The sequence below is a fragment of the Loxodonta africana genome, chromosome 12 (genome assembly GCF_030014295.1).
Source record: "Loxodonta africana isolate mLoxAfr1 chromosome 12, mLoxAfr1.hap2, whole genome shotgun sequence".
Taxonomy (NCBI): domain Eukaryota; kingdom Metazoa; phylum Chordata; class Mammalia; order Proboscidea; family Elephantidae; genus Loxodonta; species Loxodonta africana.
In genome coordinates, this window is record NC_087353.1 from 3,036,446 (window position 1) to 3,058,583 (window position 22,138).

The window sequence follows — 22,138 nt, forward strand, 5'->3', positions numbered from 1 at the left end:
GAAAGAATATTGCTGTGGTGGTGCAAAGGTTAAGCACTTGGCTGCTAACCTAAAGGTCAATGGTTGGAACTTCCCAGCTGCTCCATGAGAGAAAGATGTGGCAATAAGCTTCTGTAAAGATTACAGCCTTGGAAACCCTATGTGGACATTCTATTATGTCCTATAGGGTCGGTATGAGTTTGAATTCAGTAGACGGTACACAACAACAACAACACCGTATATAATTTATTAATATAAGTAAATATATAAATAATACAATATAATAAAAATAAATTAGTAAAATAAATATTATTTATATGTATTTATATGATATGTTACATGCCTTTGACCTTTTGCTGTCGAGTCTATTCCAACTTAATAGTGACCCTGTGTGATACAGTTGAAGGGCCCCTGCCATAGAGCTTCCAAGGCTGTAATTTTTATGGAAGCAGACTGCCACTTCTTTCTCCCATGGAGCAGTTGGTGGGTTTGAACCACCAACCTTTTGGTTTTTAGCTGAGTGCTTAACCACTACTCCACGAGGGTTCCTATATTTATATAGGTAAATTTAAATGTCAGTATTGTTGTACTTTTGATTTGTAACTTTTCTTTTTATTTCCTAGGTTATTTAAGAGACAAATACAACAATATTTATAAATCTATATTAATGAGCACATGATTATAGAAATATAATTTGTGTCCATAGCAACATAACAGGTAGAACAGAGATGATAAGCAGAGATTTTGAATGCTATAGAACCTAAATTGGTATAAATTCAAACTAGATCACTGTATATTTAGAATGTTAACTGTAATCTCTATGGCAACCACTAAGAAAATATCTAAAAAAAAAAAAATACATAAAAGGAAATGAGAAGGGAATCAAAACGGTGAACAACAATTAAACACCAAAGGAGGCTGCAGTGGAGAAACCAAGGTACAAAATAATTATAAGACATACAGAAAACATGGCAAAATGGCAAAATTAAGGCCCTCCTTGTCAGCAGTCATTTTAAATGTAGGTGTTTTAAACTTTCCAATCAAAAGGCAGAAATCGTCAAAGTGAAATTTAAAAAAAATGATTCAGTTATATGCTTTCTACAAGGGACTCACTTTAGGATTCAAGGACACAAAAGGTTAACAGTAAATGGATGGAAAAACTAGCCTGTGAAAACAGCAAACAAACAAGAGCTAGGGTAATATGCTAATATCAGAAAAAAATATACTTTTAGTCAAAAACTGTTACAACAGACCAATAGACAAAGAAGGACTTTATATGTTGACAAGAGAATCAATTCATGAAGCAGAGTATGTATATATATTTATAAATTATATATGTAAATTATTATATATAATAATTAAAAACACATAGATACCAAACAGCCAAAAATAATATGAGGTGAAGAACTGAAGGGATGAATAGACAGTTCTGCAGTAATGGTTGGAGACTTCAATACCACACTTTCAATAATGGAAAGAACATCTAGACAGAAGATCAATAGGAAAATGGAGGTCTCAAACCACACCATACACAAGTAGACCTAACAGACATACACAGAACAGTCCACCCAACAACAACCAAACACAGCTGCTTCTCTAGTGCACGTGGGACATTGTACACAGTCATATATTTGGGCCATAAAGCAATTCTCGATTAAATTAAAAAGATTTTAAAAATACAAAGTATCTTCTCTGACCACAATGAATGAAACTGCAAATAAATAACAGAAAGAAAACTGGAAAATACACTAATATGTAAAAATTAACATATTCCTAAACAAACAATGGGTCAAAAAAAACATAAATAGGGAAACTAAAAAACCACTTTGATGAAAATGAACACAGATCATATCAAAAACTTAAAGATGCAGTGCTCAGAAAGAAACATCTAGCTGTAAATGACCATGTAAAAACAATGAGAGATCTCAAATCAATATCCTAATTTTACATCTTAGGGAACTAGTAAAAGAAAAAGAGCAATCTAAATACAAAGCTAGAAGAAGGAAGGAAATAAGAAAGATTAGAGCACAGAGAAAACAAATAGAAAATAAAGGAAAAAAATAAATAAGTGAAGCCAAAATTTGGTTCTTAGATACAATCAACAAAATTGGCAAGCCTATTTTTTTATAGCTAACCGACTAATAAAAAAAAGAAAGAAAATACAAATAACCAAAATCAGAAATGAAAATGAGGACATTACTGCTGACTCCCATAAAGAAAATCCCAGGACTAGATGGCTTCACCAGTGAATTCTACCAAACACTTTAAAAATGAACAACAGTCCTTTTCAAATGCTTCCAAAAACGAAAGAGGAAAAAATAACTTCCTAATTCTGTGAAAACACTATTACACAAATATCAAAGTCAGACAAAAATAACACTCAAAACATCTTACAGACCAGTATTCCTTGTGAATGTAGACTCAAAAGTCCTCAATAAAGTATTATCAGACTGAATCCAACACATATTAAAAGGGTTGTACACCACGACCAAGTAAGATTTATCCCAGGAATGCCATAGCGGTTCAGCAAGAGAAAGACGATCACCGTATTGTTATTAGGTCCTGTGGAGTCTGTTCCAACTCATGGCGACCCTCTGTACAACAGAATGAACACTGTGTAGTCCTGCCCAATCCTCACAATCATTGCTCTGTTTGAGCCCCTTGTTGCAGCCACTATTTCAATCCGTTTTGTTGAGGGGCTTCCTATTCTTTGCTGACCCTCTACCAAGCATGATGTCCCTCTCCAGGGACTGGTCCATTCTGATAATATGTGCAGAGTACGTGAGACAAAATCTCACTATCCTCACTTCTAAGGAGATGTCTGACTGTATGTACTTCCTCCAACACAGATTTATTCATTCTTCTAGCAGTCCGTGGTATATTCAACATTCTTCACCAGAGCCACACTTCAAACATATCAATTCTTCTCCTGTCTTCCTTATTCATTGTCCAGCTTTTGCATACATATAAGGAAATTGAAAATATCATGGCTTGGGTCAGGCAAACTTCAGTCCTCAAAGTGACATCTTTGTTTTTAACACATTAAAGAGGTTTTGCAGCAGATTTTCTCAATGCAATCCGTCATTTGATTCCTGGACAGCTGCTTCCATGGGCTTTGGTTGTGGATTGTAGTAAAATGAAATCCTCAACAACTTCAATATTTTCTCCTTTTATTGGTGGGTTTTTATCATAATGTTGCTTACTGGTCCAGTTGTGAGGGTTTTTGTTTTCTTTACGTTGATTTGTAACCAATGCTGAAGACGGTAGTCTTTGATTGTCATCAGCAAGTGCTCCAAGCCCTCTTCACTTTCAGCAAGCAAGGTTGTGTCACTTCAATATTGCAGGTTGTTAAGGAGTCTTCTTCCAGTCCTGATGCTGCATTCTTCTTCATATAGTTCGGCTTTTTGGATTATTTTCTCAGCATATAAATTGAATAAGAATGGTGAAAGGATACAACCCTGATGCAGATTTTTCCTGAATTCAAACCACACGGTATGCCCTTGTTCTGTTCCAATGACTGTACAGGTCTACGTACAGGTTCCACATGAGCACAATTAAGTGTTCTGGAATTTCTATTTTTCGTAATGTTATTTGTAATTTGTTATGACTCACACAGTTGAATGCATTTGCATAGTCAATAAAACACGGGTAAACATCTTTCTGGAGCCTTCTGCTTTCAGCCGAGATGTCTCTGACATTTGCAATGGTATATACCTCATTCAACGTTCTCTTCTGAATACAGCTTGGATTCCTGGCAGGTTTCCTGTTGATGTACTGTTGCAACCATTTTTGAGTTATCTTCACCAAAATTTTACTTATGTGTGATATTAGTGATAACCAAAAACAAACAAATAAACAAAGAAAACCATTGCCGTCCAGTCGATTCAAACTCACAGCAACCCCATGGGACAGAGTAGAACTGCCCTATAGGGTTTCCAAGGACTGTCTGGTGGATTCAAACTGTCAGTCTTTTGGTTAACAGCCATAGCTCTAACCACTGATAATTTCTGCATTCTGTTGGATCACCTTTCTTTGGAATGGACAAAAATGTGGATCTTTTTCAGCCGGTTGGTCAAGTTGCTGTCCTCCAATTTCTTGGCATAGACAAGTGGGAGATCCAAAGCTGCATCTGTTTGTTGAAACATCGTAATTGGTATTCCCTCAATTCTTGGAGCCTTGTTTTCGCACAATGCCTTCGGTGCAGCTTGGACTGTTTCCTTCAGTACCATTGGTTCTTGATCATATGGTACCTCCTGAAACATTTGAACATTCACAAATTCTTTTTGGTACAGTGATCTGTGTATTTCTTCCATCTTCTTTTGCTATGTCCTGCCTTGTTCACCATTTTGCTCATAGAATCCTTCAATATTGCAATTTGTGGCTTAAATGTTTTTTCAATTCTTTCAGCTTGAGAAATTCAGAGCATGTTCTTCACCTTTGATTTCCTATCTCCAGATCTTTACACATTTCATTATAATACCTTACTTTGTCTGTGGAACCACTCTGTGTAATCTTCTGTTAAGCTCTTTTACTTCATCATTTCTTTCAGTCACTTTAGCTACTCCATGTTCAGGAGCAGTTTCAGAGTCTCTTCTGATATCCATTTTGGTCTTGTTTTGTTTTCTGTCTTTTTAATGACCTTTTACTTTCTTCATGTATGATGTCCCTGATGTGATCCCATAACTCATCTGGTCTTTGGTCATTAGTGTTCAGTGTGTCAAATGTACTCTTGAGATGGTCTCTAAATTCAGGTGGTATTTACTCAAGGTTGTATTCTGGCTTTTGTGGACTTGTTTTAATTTTCTTCAGCTTCAACTTGAACTTATATTTAAGAGATTGATGGTGTGTTCCGCAGTCAGCCCCTGGGCTTGTTGTGACTTATATTATTGCGCTTCTCCATCATCTCATTCCACAAATGTAGTCGATTTGATTCCTATGTATTCCATCCAGTGATTTTTTCCTGTATAATCACCATTTATGTTGTCGATAAAAGGTATTTGCAATGAATAAGTCGTTGGTCTTACAAAATTCTGTAAGTGATCTCTGACATCATTTCTGTCAGCAAGGCCACATTTTTCAGCTACTGATACTTCTTTGTTTCCAAATTTCACATTCCAATCCCCAGTAATTATCAGTGCATTTTGACTGCATGTTTGGACAATTTCAGAATGCAGATGTTGGTAAAAAACCTTTAGTTTCTTCATCTTTGGCATTAGTGGTTGCTGGGTAAACTCGGACAATAGTCTAATTAATTGGTCTTCCTTACAGGCATATGAATATTATCCTATCACTGGCAGTGTTGTACTTCAGAATAGATTTTGAAATGTTCTATCCTACGATGAATGAAACACCGTTCCTCTTCAATTCATCATTCCCAGCATAGTAGACCATATGATTGATTCAGAATGGCCAATACCAGTCCATTTCAGCTCCTTAATGCCTAGGATATCAATATTTTATGTGTTCCATTTCATTTTTGATGACTTCCAATTTTCCTCAATTCATTCTTTGTACATTCCTCATTCTGATTATTGATGGATGTTTGCAACTAGTTCTTCTTATTTTGACTTGTGCCACATCAGCAAATGAAGGTCCTGAAAACTTTTCTCCATCTACATCCTTAAGGTAGTCTCTACTTTGAGGAGGCAGTTCTTCCCCAGTTGTATTTTGATTGCCTTACAACATGAGGGGCTCATCTTCTGGCATTATGTCAGACAATCCCCTGCTGCAATTCATAAGGTTTTCACTGGCTGATTTTTGTTTTTAGAATTAGATTGTAGGGCCCTTCTTCCTAGTCTGTCTTAATCTGGAAGTTCAAATCCACCAACCACATCATGGAAACGCTATGAGGCAATTCTACTCTGTCCTAAAGTGACACTATGAGACATAATTGACTCTCTGGCGATGGGTTTAGGTTTTTATATTAGTTTTTTAATTGTAGCCATTTTGTTTTTGATTATAACAATGCTGATGATGTCTCATGTTTCAATTTACATTTCTCTAATGGCTAATAAAGTTGAGAAACTTTCCATTTGCTTATTGAAAATTTGAATATCTTCTTTGAAGAAATGTCTATTCAAGTCCTTTTCCCATTTCTTCACTAGGTTGTCTTTTTTTGTTTTTGTTTAAAAGTTCTTTATGTATTCTGTATGTTTCCATTTATATGAAATATTCAAAATAGGTATTTCATAAAGGCAAAGGCAGATTGGTGGTTTTAGGAGCTAGGGGCAGAGGACAACAAGGAATTAAAGTTTGTTGGGTACCTTTCACTGGGTTCTCTAGAAAAGCAAAACTAGTCAAGCATATATATATACATATACAGAGAGAGAGATTTATATCAAGGAAATAGCTCAGATGGTTATAGAGGCTGGGAAGCCCCAAGTCCATGGGTTGGGTTGAAGGATTCTTCTGCCTCATGTAACTGCAGAGGCTGACAAATCCCAAGATTAGCAGGTGAGATGGCAGGCTGCTGGCTCAAAGGCTGTGGAGTCTGATGAAACCAAAAACAATAGCACATCCCTGGAAGGATTGGAGAGATTACTGCCATCATCAAGGACAAGAAGGATGTAGGGGTGATGATTCCCACTATATCCTCATTCAACTCACCTATTTGGTTTGCACAAAAAACAGAGTATCTTGAAGAATGACAGTCGATTATGGAAAACTTAGGTAGGTGGTGACTGTAACTGCAGTTGTGGTTCCAGATGTGGTTTCATTGCTTAAGCAAATTAATACCTGGTGCCTGCTTTGCAGCTATTGAACTGGCTGATGCCTTTTTCTCTATACCTGTTTCTAAGGACCAGCAGAAACAGTTTACCTTCAGCTAGCAAGGCCAGCAGTGCACCTTCACTCTCCTACCTCAAGGGGTATATCAATTCTCAAGCCCTATGTCATAATTTAGTCTGCAGAGACCTTGATCACCTTTCCCTTCTACAAGATGTCACACTGGCCCATTATATTGAAGATATTATGCTGATTGGACCTAGCAAGAAAGAAACGTCAATGATTCTGGACTTATTGGTAAAACATTTCCATGCTACCATGCTAAAAAAAAAAAAAAAAAATGGGAAATTAATCCAACAAAAATTCATCTTCCATTCAGTGCAATTTCTAAGAGTCCAGTGGCATGGGGCATGTCGGTGAAGGTTAACTTCTTACATCTGTTCCCTCCAACAACTAAAAAGGAGGCACAACGCCTTTTTGAATTATGGAAGCAACATACCCATCACATGGGTGTGCTACTCCAGCCTATTTATCAAGTGACTCGAAAACCTACTAGTTTTGAGTAGGGCCCAGACCAAGAGAAGGCTTTGCAATAGGTTCAGGCTGCTGTGCAAACTGCTCTGCCACTTGGGCCATATGATCCAGCCTTGAAGTGGCAATGGCAGATAGAGATGCTGTTTGGAGTCTTTGGCAGGCCCCTGTTGGTGAATCACAGTGCAGACTCTTAGAATTTTGGAGCAAAGCTCTATTGTCCTTTGCAGATAACTACTCTCCTTTTGAGAAGCAGCATTTGGCTTGTTAATGGGCTTTAATAGAGACTGAGTGTTTAACCATGGGCCACCAAGTCATCATGTGGCCTGAGATACCCATTCTGAGCTGGGTGTTGTCTAATCCCCAGAGTCATAAAGTCAGATATGCACAGCAGCACTCTATTACTAAATGGGTTATATGAGATTGGGCCCCAGTGGGACCTGGAGGCACAAATAAGTTGCACGAGGAAGTGGCCCAAATGCCCATGGTCTCCAGTCCTGTCACATTATCTGCCCTCTCCCCATCTCCACCTAATGCCTCATGGGGAGTTCCTTATAATCAGTTGAGTGAGGAAGAGAAAACTTGTGCCTGGTTTACACACGGTTCTGCACAATATGCAAGCATCATTTGAAAGTGGACAGCAGCAACACTACAGCCCCTTGCTGGGAACTTCTTGAAAGACAGTGGTGAAGAGAAATCCTCTCAATGGGCAGAGCTTCAAGCAGTGCATCTGGTTGGTCACTTTACTTGGAAGGAGAAATGGCCAGATGTGTAATTGTAAACTGATTCACTGGCTGTGGCCAGTGGTTTGGCTGGAAAGTCAGGGACTTAGAAGGAACAGGATTGGAAAATTGGTGACAAGAAGGTACGGAGAAGAGGTATGTGGGTAGACTTCACTGGACCAATAAAGTAAAGACATTTGTACCTCATGTGAATGTTCACCAAAGGATGACCTCAGCAGAGGAAGATTTTAGCATTCAAGTGGGTAAGATAATGCATTCTATGGAAACCAGTTATCCTCTTTCCCCAGTCATCCCTGTCATTGCCCAATGGGTTCATGAACAAAGTGGCCATGGTGGCGGGGATGGAGGTTATGCATGGGCCCAGCAACATGGACTTCCACTCACCAAAGCAGAATTGGTTGCAGTCACTGCTAAGTTCACAATCTGCCAGCAGCAGAGACCAACACTGAGTCCCAGATATGGCACCATTCCTAAAGGCGATCAGCCGGCAAGCTGGTGGCAGGCTGATTACATTGGATGGCTTCCAACATGTAAAAGGTAGCATTTTGCTCTTATTGGAATAGACACTTATTCTGGATACAGATTTACCTTCCCTGAACTCAATGCTTCTGTCAAAACTACCATCTGTGGACTTATAGAATGTCTTATCCACTGTCATGTTATCCCACGCAGCATCGCCGCAGATCAAGTGACTCACTTCACAGAAAATGAAGTGCAGCAATGGGCCCACGCTCATGGAATTCACTGGTCTTGCCATGTTCCACACCATCCTGAAGCAGCTGGCTTGATAGAATGCTAGAACAACCTCCTAAAGATACAATTAAAGGACCAGCTAAGTAACAACACCTTGTAGGATTGGGGCAATATTCTCCAGAAGTCTGTATAGGCTCTAAACCATCATCCAGTACATGGTGCTGTTTCTCCCATCACCAAGATTTATGAGTCCAGGGTTCAAGGGGCAGAAATGGGAGTGGCACCACTTACTATTACCCCTAGTGACCCACTCACAAAATTTTTGCTTCCTGTCCCTGCAACCTTATGTTCTGTGGATCTAGAGGTCTTAGTTCTAAAGGGAAGAATGCTCACAGCAGGAGATACAACACTGATTCCATTGAACTGGAAGTAAGGAATGCCGCCTGGCCACTTTGGGCTCCCAGTGCCTCTGGATCAACAGGCAAAGAAGGGAGTTACCATACTGGCTGATGTGATTGATCCTGACTACCAAGAGGAAATTGGATTGATTTTACATAATGAAGGTAAAGAAGAGTATGTCTGGAATACAGGAGATCACTTAGAATGTCCCTTAGTACTACCATGCCCTTTGATCAAAGTCAATGGAAAACTATAGTAACCCAATTCCAACATGACTACTAATAATGGCCCAGATCTTTCATGAATGAAGATTTGGGTCACTCCTCCAGGCAAAGGACCACTACCAGCTGAGGTGCTTGCTGAGGGCAAAGAGAATATGGAATGGGTGGTAGAAGAAGATAGTTCTGAATGCCAGCTATGACCACATGATCAGTTGCAGAAATGAGGACTGTAATTGTTATGAATATTTCTTCCTTGTATGTGTACATCAAATATTTTTGTTTTCTTCACTTATGAAATATAAGATGTAAATAGGGCTAGTGCATTTTCCATTGTACACAAGTTAATTGTATCATGTTAGGTGCAAAAATCACTTCATAATTGTCTTTATTTAGAGATTGTGTGTGGTTTATGGAAACGTGTATGGGTGTCAAGTTTACAAAGGGTACATTGTGATGGTTAAGGTTGTGTGTCAACTTGGCTGGGCCATGATTCTCAGTGGTTTGGCAGTTATGATGTATCTGGCAGCTATGTAAAGATGCAATCACCTCCATAATGAGATCTGATATAGTGTAATCACCTCCATGATGAGATCTGCTATGAGCAGCCAAACAGTTGAAAGGCGGTTTCCTTGGGGATGTGGCCTGCATCCGATGTATGTGGATTTGTTGGCAAATCTTGATGGCTTTTGCTTACTCTGGATCCTACATCTGACCTCTGGTTCTTGGGACTTGAGCTAGAAGCTTACCTGCCGATCTTGGGAGTCATCAGCCTCCACAGCCTGTGAGAGAAAAAATTTCTGTTTGTTAAAGATATCCATTTTTGGTATTTCTGTTATAGCAGCACTAGATAACTAAGACAATGGATATAAGCTTTCCTTTTTGGTAATGAAATGTTTTCCAACTAGATAGAGGAGTTGATTTCAGAACACTGTAAATGTATTAAATTCCATTGATTGTTCATTTTATATTGGTTAATTTTATATTATGTGAATTTCATTCAATAATATATTTTACAAAATGAGTGTGGTGGAGCAAGTTAAAATTGTATGAGCAAAGTCACAAAGGTATAGAGAGAAGAACTGACAATGAGTTCATATCTATGAACATTCACACTTGCTGTGTGTAAGTTTCCCAAGAGTAGACTCTAAGACCCAGACTTGTGTGCAACCAGTTAACTTGGAAGTTAATTCTATGAAGCAAATGAGGTAGGGAAATGAGGCAGGGACTTGAAAAATGCCAATAATGTTTGTGTTAATGAGCAAGTTACTCCTGTGGACAATCGGTATTAAATATCTCTGAAGTCTCTGGAAATTACACTTCAAGAGTTTCCCACCAAGGGGTGAGAAACTGGAGCATTTGTTCAACAACTCCCATTTCTCCTTGGCTAAGAGTTGCTCCTGAGAGTATTAACTTTCAATCCCTTCTAACCTGCCCCATCTGCTTGCAGAGCATACTCCAAATGCTAAAGAGAGACCTCAGAAAGAGAGACATAGGAATTTTTGTATAAAACAATTGAGGCAACCTCTGGAGAAAGATAAGGGAATATGAATGGGGTGCCGACTATGTCTGATACCCATCCATTTATATAATATACACACAAATGTATCAATTAGCATGCCCATAATATACTTGTATTTAATCACTGCCAATTTCATACCATCTATAGAACTAAGCTGTCTCTTTGCTTATACTCATGTGCATTAATTTGTCTATTCAAATACTAATATTGTTGCTGTTGTTAGTTACCATTTTGAGATGATTCTTATTCCTGGAGACCCCCTGTGTGTATCAGAGTAGAACTGTGCTCCATAGGATTTTTAAGGCTCTGACCAGCCTAGTGTCTTACTTGTTTATACTGCCCAGGGGTTCAAATATGAGTTGTCGTTAATTGTGGTGAAGTCTATTCCAAACTCATGGTGACCTCACATGTGCAGGATAGAATTGCTCCATAAGGTTGTATCTTTTCACAATACTTATTCAATCTGTATGCCAAGCAAATAATCCGAGAACCTGGACTATATGAAGAAGAACATGGCACCAGGATTGGTAGAACACTCATTAACAACCTGCAATACGCAGATGGCAAAACCTTGCTTGCTGAAAATGAAGAGGACTTGAAGCACTTTCTGATGAAAATCACACTACAGCGTTCAGTATGGATTACACCTCAACAAAAGTAAAAGAAAAATCCTCATGACTGGACCAATAAATAACATCATGATAAATGGAGAAAAGTTGTCAAGGATTTCATTTTATTTGGATCCACAATCAAAGCCCATGGAAGCAGCAGTGAAGAAATCAAATGACACATTGCATTGGGCAAATCGGCTGCAAAAGTCCTCTTTAAAGTATTTAAAAGCAAAGATGTCACTTTGAGCCTCATGGTGTGTCTGACCCAAGCCTTGATATTTTCAGTCATCTCGTATGCATGGGAAAGTTGGACGACAAATAAGGAAGACTGAAGAGGAATTGATGCCTTTGAATTATGGTGTTCACGAAGAATATTGGATTTACCATGGACTGCCGGAAGAACGAATAAGTGTCTTTGATGAAGTATAGTTAGAGTGTTCTTTGGAAGCGCAGATGACAAGACTTCATCTCACGCACTTTGGACATGTTATCAGGAGGGATCAGTCCCTGCAGAAGGACATCACATTTGTTAAGGTAGAGAATCAATGAAAAAAAGGAAGACCCTCGACAAGATGGATTGACACAGTGACTGCAACAATGGGCTCAAACATAGCAACAATTGTGAGGACAGTGCAGGCCTGGGCGGTGTTTCATTCTGTTGTACATAGGGTCACTATGAGTCAAAAATGACTCAAGAGCACCTAACAACAACAAAAAATGGGGTTTTCCGGGCTGTGACATTTTGGAAGATCACCAGAGCTGTCTTCTAAGTTGCGGCTGGATGAGTTCAAACCCTCAACATTTTGGCTAGTACTCTAGCACTTAACCATTTGCAGCACCCAGGGACTCCTTCTAATATGTACTAGGAGTTCTGTTTCTGTGCTGAGAACCTCCTAGACCCAGGGGAAGATTGATGCCAAGACATATGGAGATTTTTGAGAAATGCTGGGCCCATAGATGTTGGAAGGATGGGAGAGCTTTCCTCCAGGGCCAACAGGAAGAGAAAACCTTCCCCTGGAGCTGGCGCCCTGAATTCAAACTTCTAGCCTCCTAAACTGTGAGATAATAAATTTCTGTTTCTTAAAGCCATTCACAGACGTTAAGATGTGTGTGTGTGTGTGATATCTTTATAGACACAGTTATTTAATCAATAGCAAAGGTAAATAGCTATCCAAAGTGAACTAGTCTCCATCTCATCTACCTATAAAGAAAGACATTTTATTTAAGTTTCAAGAATGACAGAAAACACTGTAATTCTCACTTTTGGTTGTCTGACCTATTTGCCATTTTCCCGAACCAAAAGCCCAGACACTGATTCTGCCCACTAATAGTCACTTATTTGCCTTAATGGTTAGTATATGTACTTTTTTTTTTTTTTTTACTATTTACGGTACTGAAATTTTATCTCTATTTCTATTTTTAAAAAATACAATTTTATCAAAGGGATGTGTAAATATTCATTGCAGCCCACCTAAAATCATATGCCTTATATCTATTTCTGAGAGTATTGTGAAACACATCAAGAGGAGGGCAGTTGAGGAACTGGGGTTGACCACAAATGTGTGTGGGTGGGGAAGGGTGGAGGTAGGTCATGATGGATATTTGATCCTGGCAGTACAATCATACTACCTCTTGTCATGATTTTCAAATTAGCTTACATATATAGTTACTGGATATGTGTGTCATATTAAATCTTAATCTTTTAAAGGTAAACGTTATAAATACAGCAAATTTTTCATCACCCCATATTTAATACTTATTAAATATAAAAGTATAATTATAATGTAAATATAATTTAATATAGAAAATATAACTTTTACTTAAAAAATAGAAGTATTTTGGGACTTTCTTCGTAATCTCTGAGGCCCTCTCAGTTTACTATGTGTATTATATTTTATAATAAATTATGACATGAGTATAGTAACTTATTGACTTGTCACCCCATAGCAAATTTTTCAAGATATATTGCTTTTCAAAACAATATGTTTTACAATGTTGGTGTATACTTCTAATGTATTTTATCTTTACTTAGATGGTCTTTATCTGCTACTTCTCCAAGTATTCCATTTTAAGTGTTCACCCAACTCTTTTCTACTCAGAGCCTTTTCATGAATGAATAGGTCTCTATTACATCAGCCAAGAACTTATCTAAAATTCAAAATCAAATGCACATTAAAAACTGCCTAGAAATTAAATTAGTATGACTAGTTCTTTTAAGGAAACCCTGGTGGCAGAGTGGTTAGGAGCTACAGCTGCTAACCCAAAGGTCGGCAGTTGGGCTCAGTGTACTCAAAGGAAGTAACAATGAATTGGGAAGAGATAACTACACATTTCTAAGACTCAAAATGTTGCTGACATATTTCCATCTTCTAAGATTCAGATAAAATCTTTAAAAATAGTATTAAGCTGTCTGTGAATGTCAGCTATGTGGCAACTACACAACTCAGATTTTAGAAAAGCCACGATTTCATTGTTTTCAATAATGGCAATCCTGCTAATAATATGATTTAATTCTTAAAGTTTTGTAAGCCTTTCACAGAGTAAACTAACAAATTGGAAGAAATCATCTGCCAGATTAAGCGTCTCATTTTGGGTTTAGAAAATATCTGTCACTGATTAAAAATGACACTTTATATATATACTTGCATATGAAAACATGGTAAAAATGACTATTTTTTTCTCTTTTGCTGCCATTCCTACCAGCTGAGGGAGCTTGTGGAGGGACCTTACGTGGAACCAGCAGCACCATTTCCAGCCCTCACTTCCCTTCGGAATACGAGAACAACGCTGACTGTACGTGGACCATTCTTGCCGAGCCGGGGGACACCATAGCTTTAGTCTTCACTGACTTTCAATTAGAAGAAGGATATGATTTCCTAGAGATCAGTGGAACGGAAGCACCATCTATATGGTAAGTCCTGAAAACAGAATGTGATCACATGGTGATACTGTATTTGCCTCATTTCTCTCGAAAGTCTTTATAAAATTTCTTTCACTGGATATTAATTGGTCAACATTAGTGATCCTTTGTTGCCTTGTTACTTTGCCTGCTAAAAAGTCATGAGATTGTGACATATTTCAAAGTTGGAAAGATGTCTTTGTGCTGGTATTTGGAGTTGGAGAATTTATCTACACTCTAGGTACTTATTGTTGCCTCATTTTGGAGTCCTTTAAAGCAACACAGAGGATGGCAGCTAAGTTAGTTTTGGATTTGGCCTGGAGCTGGGTATTGTGAGCAGATTATCTTTGGACTGATGATTTTATTTTATGTTCCTAAGTATTTACAGATTCTAGTATAGACACATGTATGTATTTCTTCTTCCTTGAACATGGTGCACCAAATCCTATAACCCCTTTAAGGTCATAGCTGTGGTTAGAAGGATGGTAAAGGCAAATTAAGATGACATAAATACTTGTCCAACATGTGTATAAAGTCGATCGACAGAGAGATGATCAGATTGCTGGTTTGTATGCTAGTGTAGATGGAATACAAGGTCTGATTCATTGCAGTCTATTTACATTTCATTGTGCTGAGTTCAAGGAAGAGGTTATAAGTGCAACATAGGAGGGAGAATTCAAAGAATAGATACCTAAATGCTTGTTATACCTCTAATTAAGTCATTTGTTGTGGGTTGAACTTTTTTTTGATTTTTTAATTTCTTAGCATTTTAGAAATTGCATCAGTTATCTTTTCAGATCTTGAACTCTGAAAAAACTTGAATATATATATACATATACATATAGAATGTGTCTATACATATATATATGTATATATATATATATATATATATACGCACAAATATACATGGAGATGGAAACCCCGGTGGCGTAGTGGGTAAGTGCTATGGCTGCTAGCCAAAAGGTTGGCGGTTCAAATCCACCAGGCACTCCTTGGAAACTCTATAGGGCAGTTCTACTCTGTCCTATAGGGTCGCTATGAGTCAGAATTGGCTCAATGGCAACGGGTTTTTATACTTGGAGAATCTTTTTAAGTGGGACTTTTGTGGAATACAGAGGGAATGGCTATTTATACATAGTGAGAGGAGAACATGAAATGAATGGTTGTGTATATTTCTATATGAAGTTTGCATACAATTGCTAAACATGTACTTAATATAACCATCTGTTTTAAGGCAATTATTTAATTTCCAAACTCTAGGCTGAAGGCGGAAGGGTTTATATCCATGGATACATTATTTTCTTCCTTTGGTTTTATCGTCCTTACATTAAATGTTGCTTCAATTAAGGAAAATTAATTTAATTCTATTAATTTAATTCAATTAAGGAAAAAAAAATCACCCCTATGATCTTGGTTTTAAATTTTTTTCATTGTGGGCAATAATTTCATATTGAGAAAGTCTGTCCATTTTCTTATTACATATTGCACAATTTTAACTGTAAACACTCAAAAAATGTTGAATGCTACCCATCTCTTACCCATCTCATCTCATATAACATCAGAGGTACAGAGAACAAATACTTATCTGAGAGTTGAAAGATCCACATTCCAACACAAGTTCTGCCACACACATTCCTTGTGACCTTGAGGAAAGCACTCAACTCTTTCTAAATGAGTGAGCTCTACTAAATGTCTCATTTTTCTATTAATTCAATAAACATCGTGTGCCTATTCTCTGTCAATCATAAAAGTTGTAGATGATCCGACGCCCTCTTAGCTTTAAAATGGTATTACTGTGGTTTTCAGAAAATAATTGTAAAACAAAATGTGTGATGATAGATCCTCAGAAATTATATGATTACTGTTAAAATCTTAGTTATAAGAAACTCAAAAGGTAAGGGACATTGGCTGGTGAGCTTGCTGGTAAGATATCAGATTGGAAGAGAGAGAAACAAAAAATGAAGCATATTTGTCAATGATTCTGAAATCCACGATCAGGGAAGGCTTTTGCCAATAAACTTACATAAGAAAGGAATCTTTAAGATGCAGGTGTCAATAACAACGTCTGAACTGACATCAGAGGATGATAGATGAGAGAATGACCTGTACACACATATCATGAGCTACTACGCAGTAAAAAACTCCACTTAATGGATTTCATTAAAGATAGGGATCAAGATTTAGGGTATATCTGACTTAGTTTTGCCCATTTCTTCTTTTCGCATTCCTGTTTTTTCTTCTGATATCTTCTCCTCTTCCTCTTTGCTTAATCTCTATCTGGGTCTTCCCCCAGCACATGTACCCCAACTACTTTCATGTCAGATTTGGAAAAGTGTGTATGGATGGAGTCATGAGTGTGATGAAAAGCTTTTTCCTTTGTATTTTTTTTTTTTTTTTTGACTAAGATGTTCAGTGGGGCTACTGCAATCTGTAGGTCTTGATAGGGCCAACTCATAACCATTGTTATATAGTGAATATTGATATGGCCACCTAGAGAAGTCATTCCCTATCTTTGTCATGCCTGGATTCAGACTGGCAGATTATTTTTTTCAAATTTCTGAAATCTCTCAAAGCGCTAGCATTGAAGATCTGAGGGCAAAGCAGGATTAATCGTAGGAACCTACTTTTGAGCTGATAAACGTTAATTAGTGGATCAACGTGTTTTCTTGTAATAGCCATTATTACAGACATAAAGTTGTATTAGTGCTTATATTCTCATGATAATTTATATTGTCCAATTTTCTTGGCACAAAAGTGATTTTGGGTAGTTAACGCTATTAATTTCCCTTTATTGATGAAGAAGCAGGGATGCTCAAAGGGTAAGCAATGACAAACTTATATAGTACTTGGCAGAGCTCAGACTCAAGATCAAGGCCTCTGATTCCAAACTATAGTTTCTTTTCACTGTACTACAGACGCCTTTAAAGGTACAATCCTAGTTCGAGGTTTAACATCCCATCAGGAAATTGCCCTTGACTGTTGTAGGGCAACGGGTCTGGTCCTAAACCCTTGAGCAGAGGACTAGCAGAGAGGAGAAGCATCGCTTCAGAGGCAGTTTAGCATCAACAGTATCAGCGAAGACAGAGCTTTTTTGGGTGGCATTGCATGTTTATCGTAAAATAAATATCTTGGCATGGCTGTGGGACTGCTTTTAAATCAAAGACTCATCTTTGATTTTTAATAATTTTTATTGTGCTTTAAGTGAAAGTTTATAAATCAAGTATGTCTCTCACATAAAAACCCATATACACCTTGCTACATACTCCCAATTATTCCCCCCCTAATTTAATGAGACAGCCTGCTGTCTCCCTCCACTCTCTCTTTTCGTGTCCATTTTGCCAGCCTCTCAGCCCCTCTACCCTCCCATCCCCCCTCCAGGCAGGAGATGCCAACATAGTCTCAAGTGTCCACCTGATCCAAGAAGCTCACTCCTCACCAGCATCCTTCTCCAACCCATTGTCCAGTCCAACCCATGTCCAATGAGTTGGCTCCTGGAATGGCTCCTGTCCTGGGCCAACAGAAGGTCTGGGCGCCATGACCACCGGGGTCCTTCTAGTCTCAGTCAGACCATTAAGTCTGGTCTTATGAGAATTTGGGGTCTGCTTCCCACTGCTCTCCTGCTCCCTCAGGGATTCTGTCTTGTGCTCCCTGTCAGGGCAGTCATAGGTTGTGGCCAGGCACCATCTGGTTCTTCTCGTCTCAGGATGATGTAGTCTCTGATTCATATAGCCCTTTCTGTCTCTTGGGCTCTTTATTACCTTGTGTCCTTGGTGTTCTTCATTCTCCTCTGGTCCAGGTGGGTTGAGACTCATTGTTCCGTCTTAAATGGCTGCTTGCTAGCATTTAAGACCCCAGATGCCATTCTTCAAAGTGGGATGCAGAATGTTTTCTTAATAGATTTTATTATGGCCATTGACTTAGATGTCCCCTGAAACCATGGTGCCCAAACCCCTGCCCCTGCTTTGCTAACCTTCAAAGCATTCAGCCTATTTAGGAAACTTCTTTGCTTTTGGTTTAGTCCAATTGTGCTGACCTCCGCTGTATTGAGTTTTGTCCTTCCATTCACCTAAAGTAGTTCTTATCTACTATCTAATTAGTAAATATCCCTCTCCCATCCTTCCCCTCTCCCGCCTCAAGACTCATCTTTCAGTTACTTTTATACGAAGGCTGAAAAAGAAACGGTGATTTTCCTAAATAACTATTGCAACATAAACTAGCACGTTTAAGATACGTAACACAATAACTTGAAACACCCTATTAAGATTTATAAAAAGCATAACACAGCTGATCTTTAAAAGACTTCTATTTTAAAGTGACAGTTTCTGAATAGTTTAATGGTCCAAATGGATGTATTTGATAGATTTATCCATCTCTGAATTGCAAGAGAAATACTAAGTAACATTGTAGATGGATGTGACCTAATGTGAAGCACAAGGTTATGGCTCAGAGGCAAGAGGACAGTGTTAAGGGCTGTGAGTGAAATGTGTGCACAAACACATATACTTTTCCAATAATCTATTTTTAAAAGAACGTACAAGCAAGGGCACTCTAAGAAGAAGCTATTTGGAAAATTGTTAAGAACAGTAATAGGATTAGCCTTATTTTCATTTAATTTGGAGTGAAATCACCAACTCAGCTATGTTTTATGTAACAGTTGCCATGGCTACATTAGAGGCAGTCTAAATGTAGTGAGTGATGTAATGTGCCAAAATTATCAGTATATTAAATATGGAATAAGGTAGTGGTTTAAACTTAATCGAATATGAGTATATCAGATGAGACTTTTTTTTTTTTATTCCACTAGCCAGATATGCATTTTGCATAGCTTGACTTTCTATCAACACTGTACTTTAAGAGAGAGCTGCATTTACTAGTTCATTTTGCAACATGGTCTAGTAATTATGATTTTTCTTACTATTAAATAAATCTTTAGCAGTGAAGCTAGCCAAGCACTTTTTTTTCCCCCATGGAGCGATTTGAGTGTGTGGTATATAACCTATACTTCTAGAAATATCAAAAAGAAATAACGCATTTAAAATGGGTCCTTAAACCACATTTAAACACTTCAGTTGCTTAAAAATCTTCAATGATCGAGCCTGGGGCCACCAGTATGAAATCCAAATCCCTTAGCAAGCAAGTCAAAGCATTTCATAGCATGGACTCAACCTCTCAGTCCATCCTGGCCTGCTCCCTTTCTGTAGCACCTTCCAGTGTTGCCAGCTGAACACAAGCCTGTCCTCTCTCTAGTACATGTTTGCTTCCCCTTGCACATGTATTCGGGCTCATCCCTCCAAGTGGAAACCCCACACCTCCCAACACAGTGACTACTGATTACATTAAGATACAGATTAGCGTGACATAGATGGAGGAATATTTAAAGGAAGGAACACAAATGGAACAAGCAGGTTGTGTAATCACCCTCCCCTGAAAGTTTCAATGATAATAAAAGCAAGTATACTTCTAGTTTGATTTGGATTAAACCAAAAAACCCACTGCTGTCCAGTCAATTCCAAGGATAGAGTAGAGCTGCCCCAGAGAACTTCCAAGGAGCAGCTGGTGGATTTGAGCTGCTGACCTTTTGGTTAGCAGCCCAGCTCTTAACCGCTGCGCCCCACCAGGGCTCCTGATTTCGGTTAAGCCTGCCTTATTATATTAAGTAAAAAACTGTTACGTTAGGCTTTTTCTAAGACCTGAATTCTAGTTTTCACTAGCTAGCATAACCCTACCCCTCTTGCAGACATGGATTATGCCAGAGTACAACTGGTGGTGGGGGGAGGAGTTTTCCAACCGCACTTATTTTGTCCTGTAAACCCGGCACAACTTCAGTATTTAATCAGTGTAAGCAAAGACTTGCTGAAGCCAAAACAAAACTTCAAAGAAACTGGAGAAGCTGAGTGAACTGCAAAGAACTCTTGAGGGGTCAATTAGCACCTACAATGTTTATCTAACTTGTCACTTAATTGATAATTGACTCAGCGAATATTTAATTTCTAATGAGAAAGGATTATAGAGTCATACAGTGAGTACTAGACTCCCTGAAATCAATCCTTCCCCTCCCCTGCCATAAGGTAAAGGATTTTTAGCTGTGAAGTGCCATTCCCTCCTTCCTAATTTTATTTCTTAACTGTTTGTTTTGAAATAATTTTAGATTTACAGACAAGTTGCAAAAATAGTACGGGGAGCTGCCATAATCCCTTCATCTAAAAAAAAAAAATAAAATAAATCACCATCTTATATAACCATAGTATAATTATTGAAACTAAGAAATTAACATTGACACAATGCTGTTAAATAATTTACAGGCTTTTTTTTTAATTTCTCCAGCTGTCTCACTGATGTCTTTTTTTCTGCTTTGAGGATCAATCCAGGAAGCCACATTGTAGTTAGTTTCATGACAATTTAGCCTCTTTCAATCTGCAGCTCTTTTCAGTCCTTGTTTGTCTTTCACGACCTTGAACTCCTTCATATTAAACTATTAGATCTTGTATTAAATCGTGTAGCAATGGCTCAGTTATTGTTACGTGCCGCTGAATTGATTTCAACTCGTAGCAACCCCATAGGACAGAGTAGTACTCTTCCATAGGATTTTCCAGGCTAATCTTTATGGGAGCTGATTGCCAGGTCTTTCTCCTGCAGAATGGCTAGTGGGTTAGAAGTACCAACATTTGGTTAGTAGCCAGCCAATGGGTTCCTTTCAAGCTTTCCATTTTCCATTTGAATTTCATTCATCTTATTCCATAAATCTATTCTAATGTATGCACCTCAACTTTTTTTTTAAATGGAGGCAAACTTAACAGAAATAAGAAACAAATATGTTTATCTTTTTCTTGAGTCTTTGTACAGTAGCTAAAGATCTAAGGACATAATTAGCATAATATTATTTTAGTCCTTTATCTAACCTCTTCTTTTAATCCAAATATCTTTTTCTAAAAATTTCTTTGAATAACGTATTTTTTCCTTAAACTTATTATTACTGAATACTTGCTGTATACCTGTCATTATGCAAAGCAGTAACTGTTACGTAAGAGATATCATTGTTCCAATCTTGTAGATGAGAACACTGGGCCTTAGAGTGGTTAAGCATCTTTTCATGTAGCTGACAAATGGCGGAGCAGGGATTTGCACCCAGGTAGTCCCAAGTTATATTTACTCCTTTATTTAAATATGTCAATATCTTATTTATTTATACATTATAAATCAGGAAAATGAGAGTCCTATGCTTGCACTCCATTAAAGAGCTAGAATTACTTCAACACCTAAACTCAGTATGCACCCAGGGAATCATTAATTACTATGAACCTAGATTTAGCTCCATTATGCTCAGATTTTGTCTTTTAACTTCTTTTTAACATTATTAACTATAAAGTGAGGTGATAATTCTTAATGTACTTTTCTGTAAATTTTGGAATATAAATACAAAAATGGATAGTAAAAGGCTTCTAAATTTATGAATAAATAGCAAGTCCAAAGTTATCATAAAGATATTATTTAATAATGTGAATAGCAAGGCTTGCTGTGTATTAAGCAATTCTGAACCATTTAAATTGTAGGTAGCTGAAGAAAACAATGACCCACCCAAAATGATCTCAAGTCCTTGTTATGTTCACCTCAAAATTCAACAGGATACTAAAGATAAATTTCTCTAATAACAACTAAATCTATGGAAAGGGGAATTGCTAACTGATCTACAACATTATTTCACAAGTATCATCCAAATTCTATTTCTTTTCACATAGGTAGTTTAGGCGACCACCGCCCCAATGCCTATAAAAAATTTTTAGAAAGCCAAACCCATTGCCATTGAGTTGGTTCTGACTCAT

The 22,138-nt window shown here is 37.8% G+C and overlaps 1 protein-coding gene across 1 annotated transcript in view; it reads left to right on the top strand.

Annotated features, from left to right (window-relative positions):
- Positions 1-22,138, top strand: part of CSMD1 (CUB and Sushi multiple domains 1) — a 1,768,974-nt gene that overhangs the window by 697,686 nt on the left and 1,049,150 nt on the right. The window contains exon 5 of the mRNA XM_064294928.1: positions 14,123-14,330. Within this exon, the coding sequence (XP_064150998.1) occupies positions 14,123-14,330 (208 nt within the window). The remainder of the gene's footprint in view (positions 1-14,122; positions 14,331-22,138) is intronic.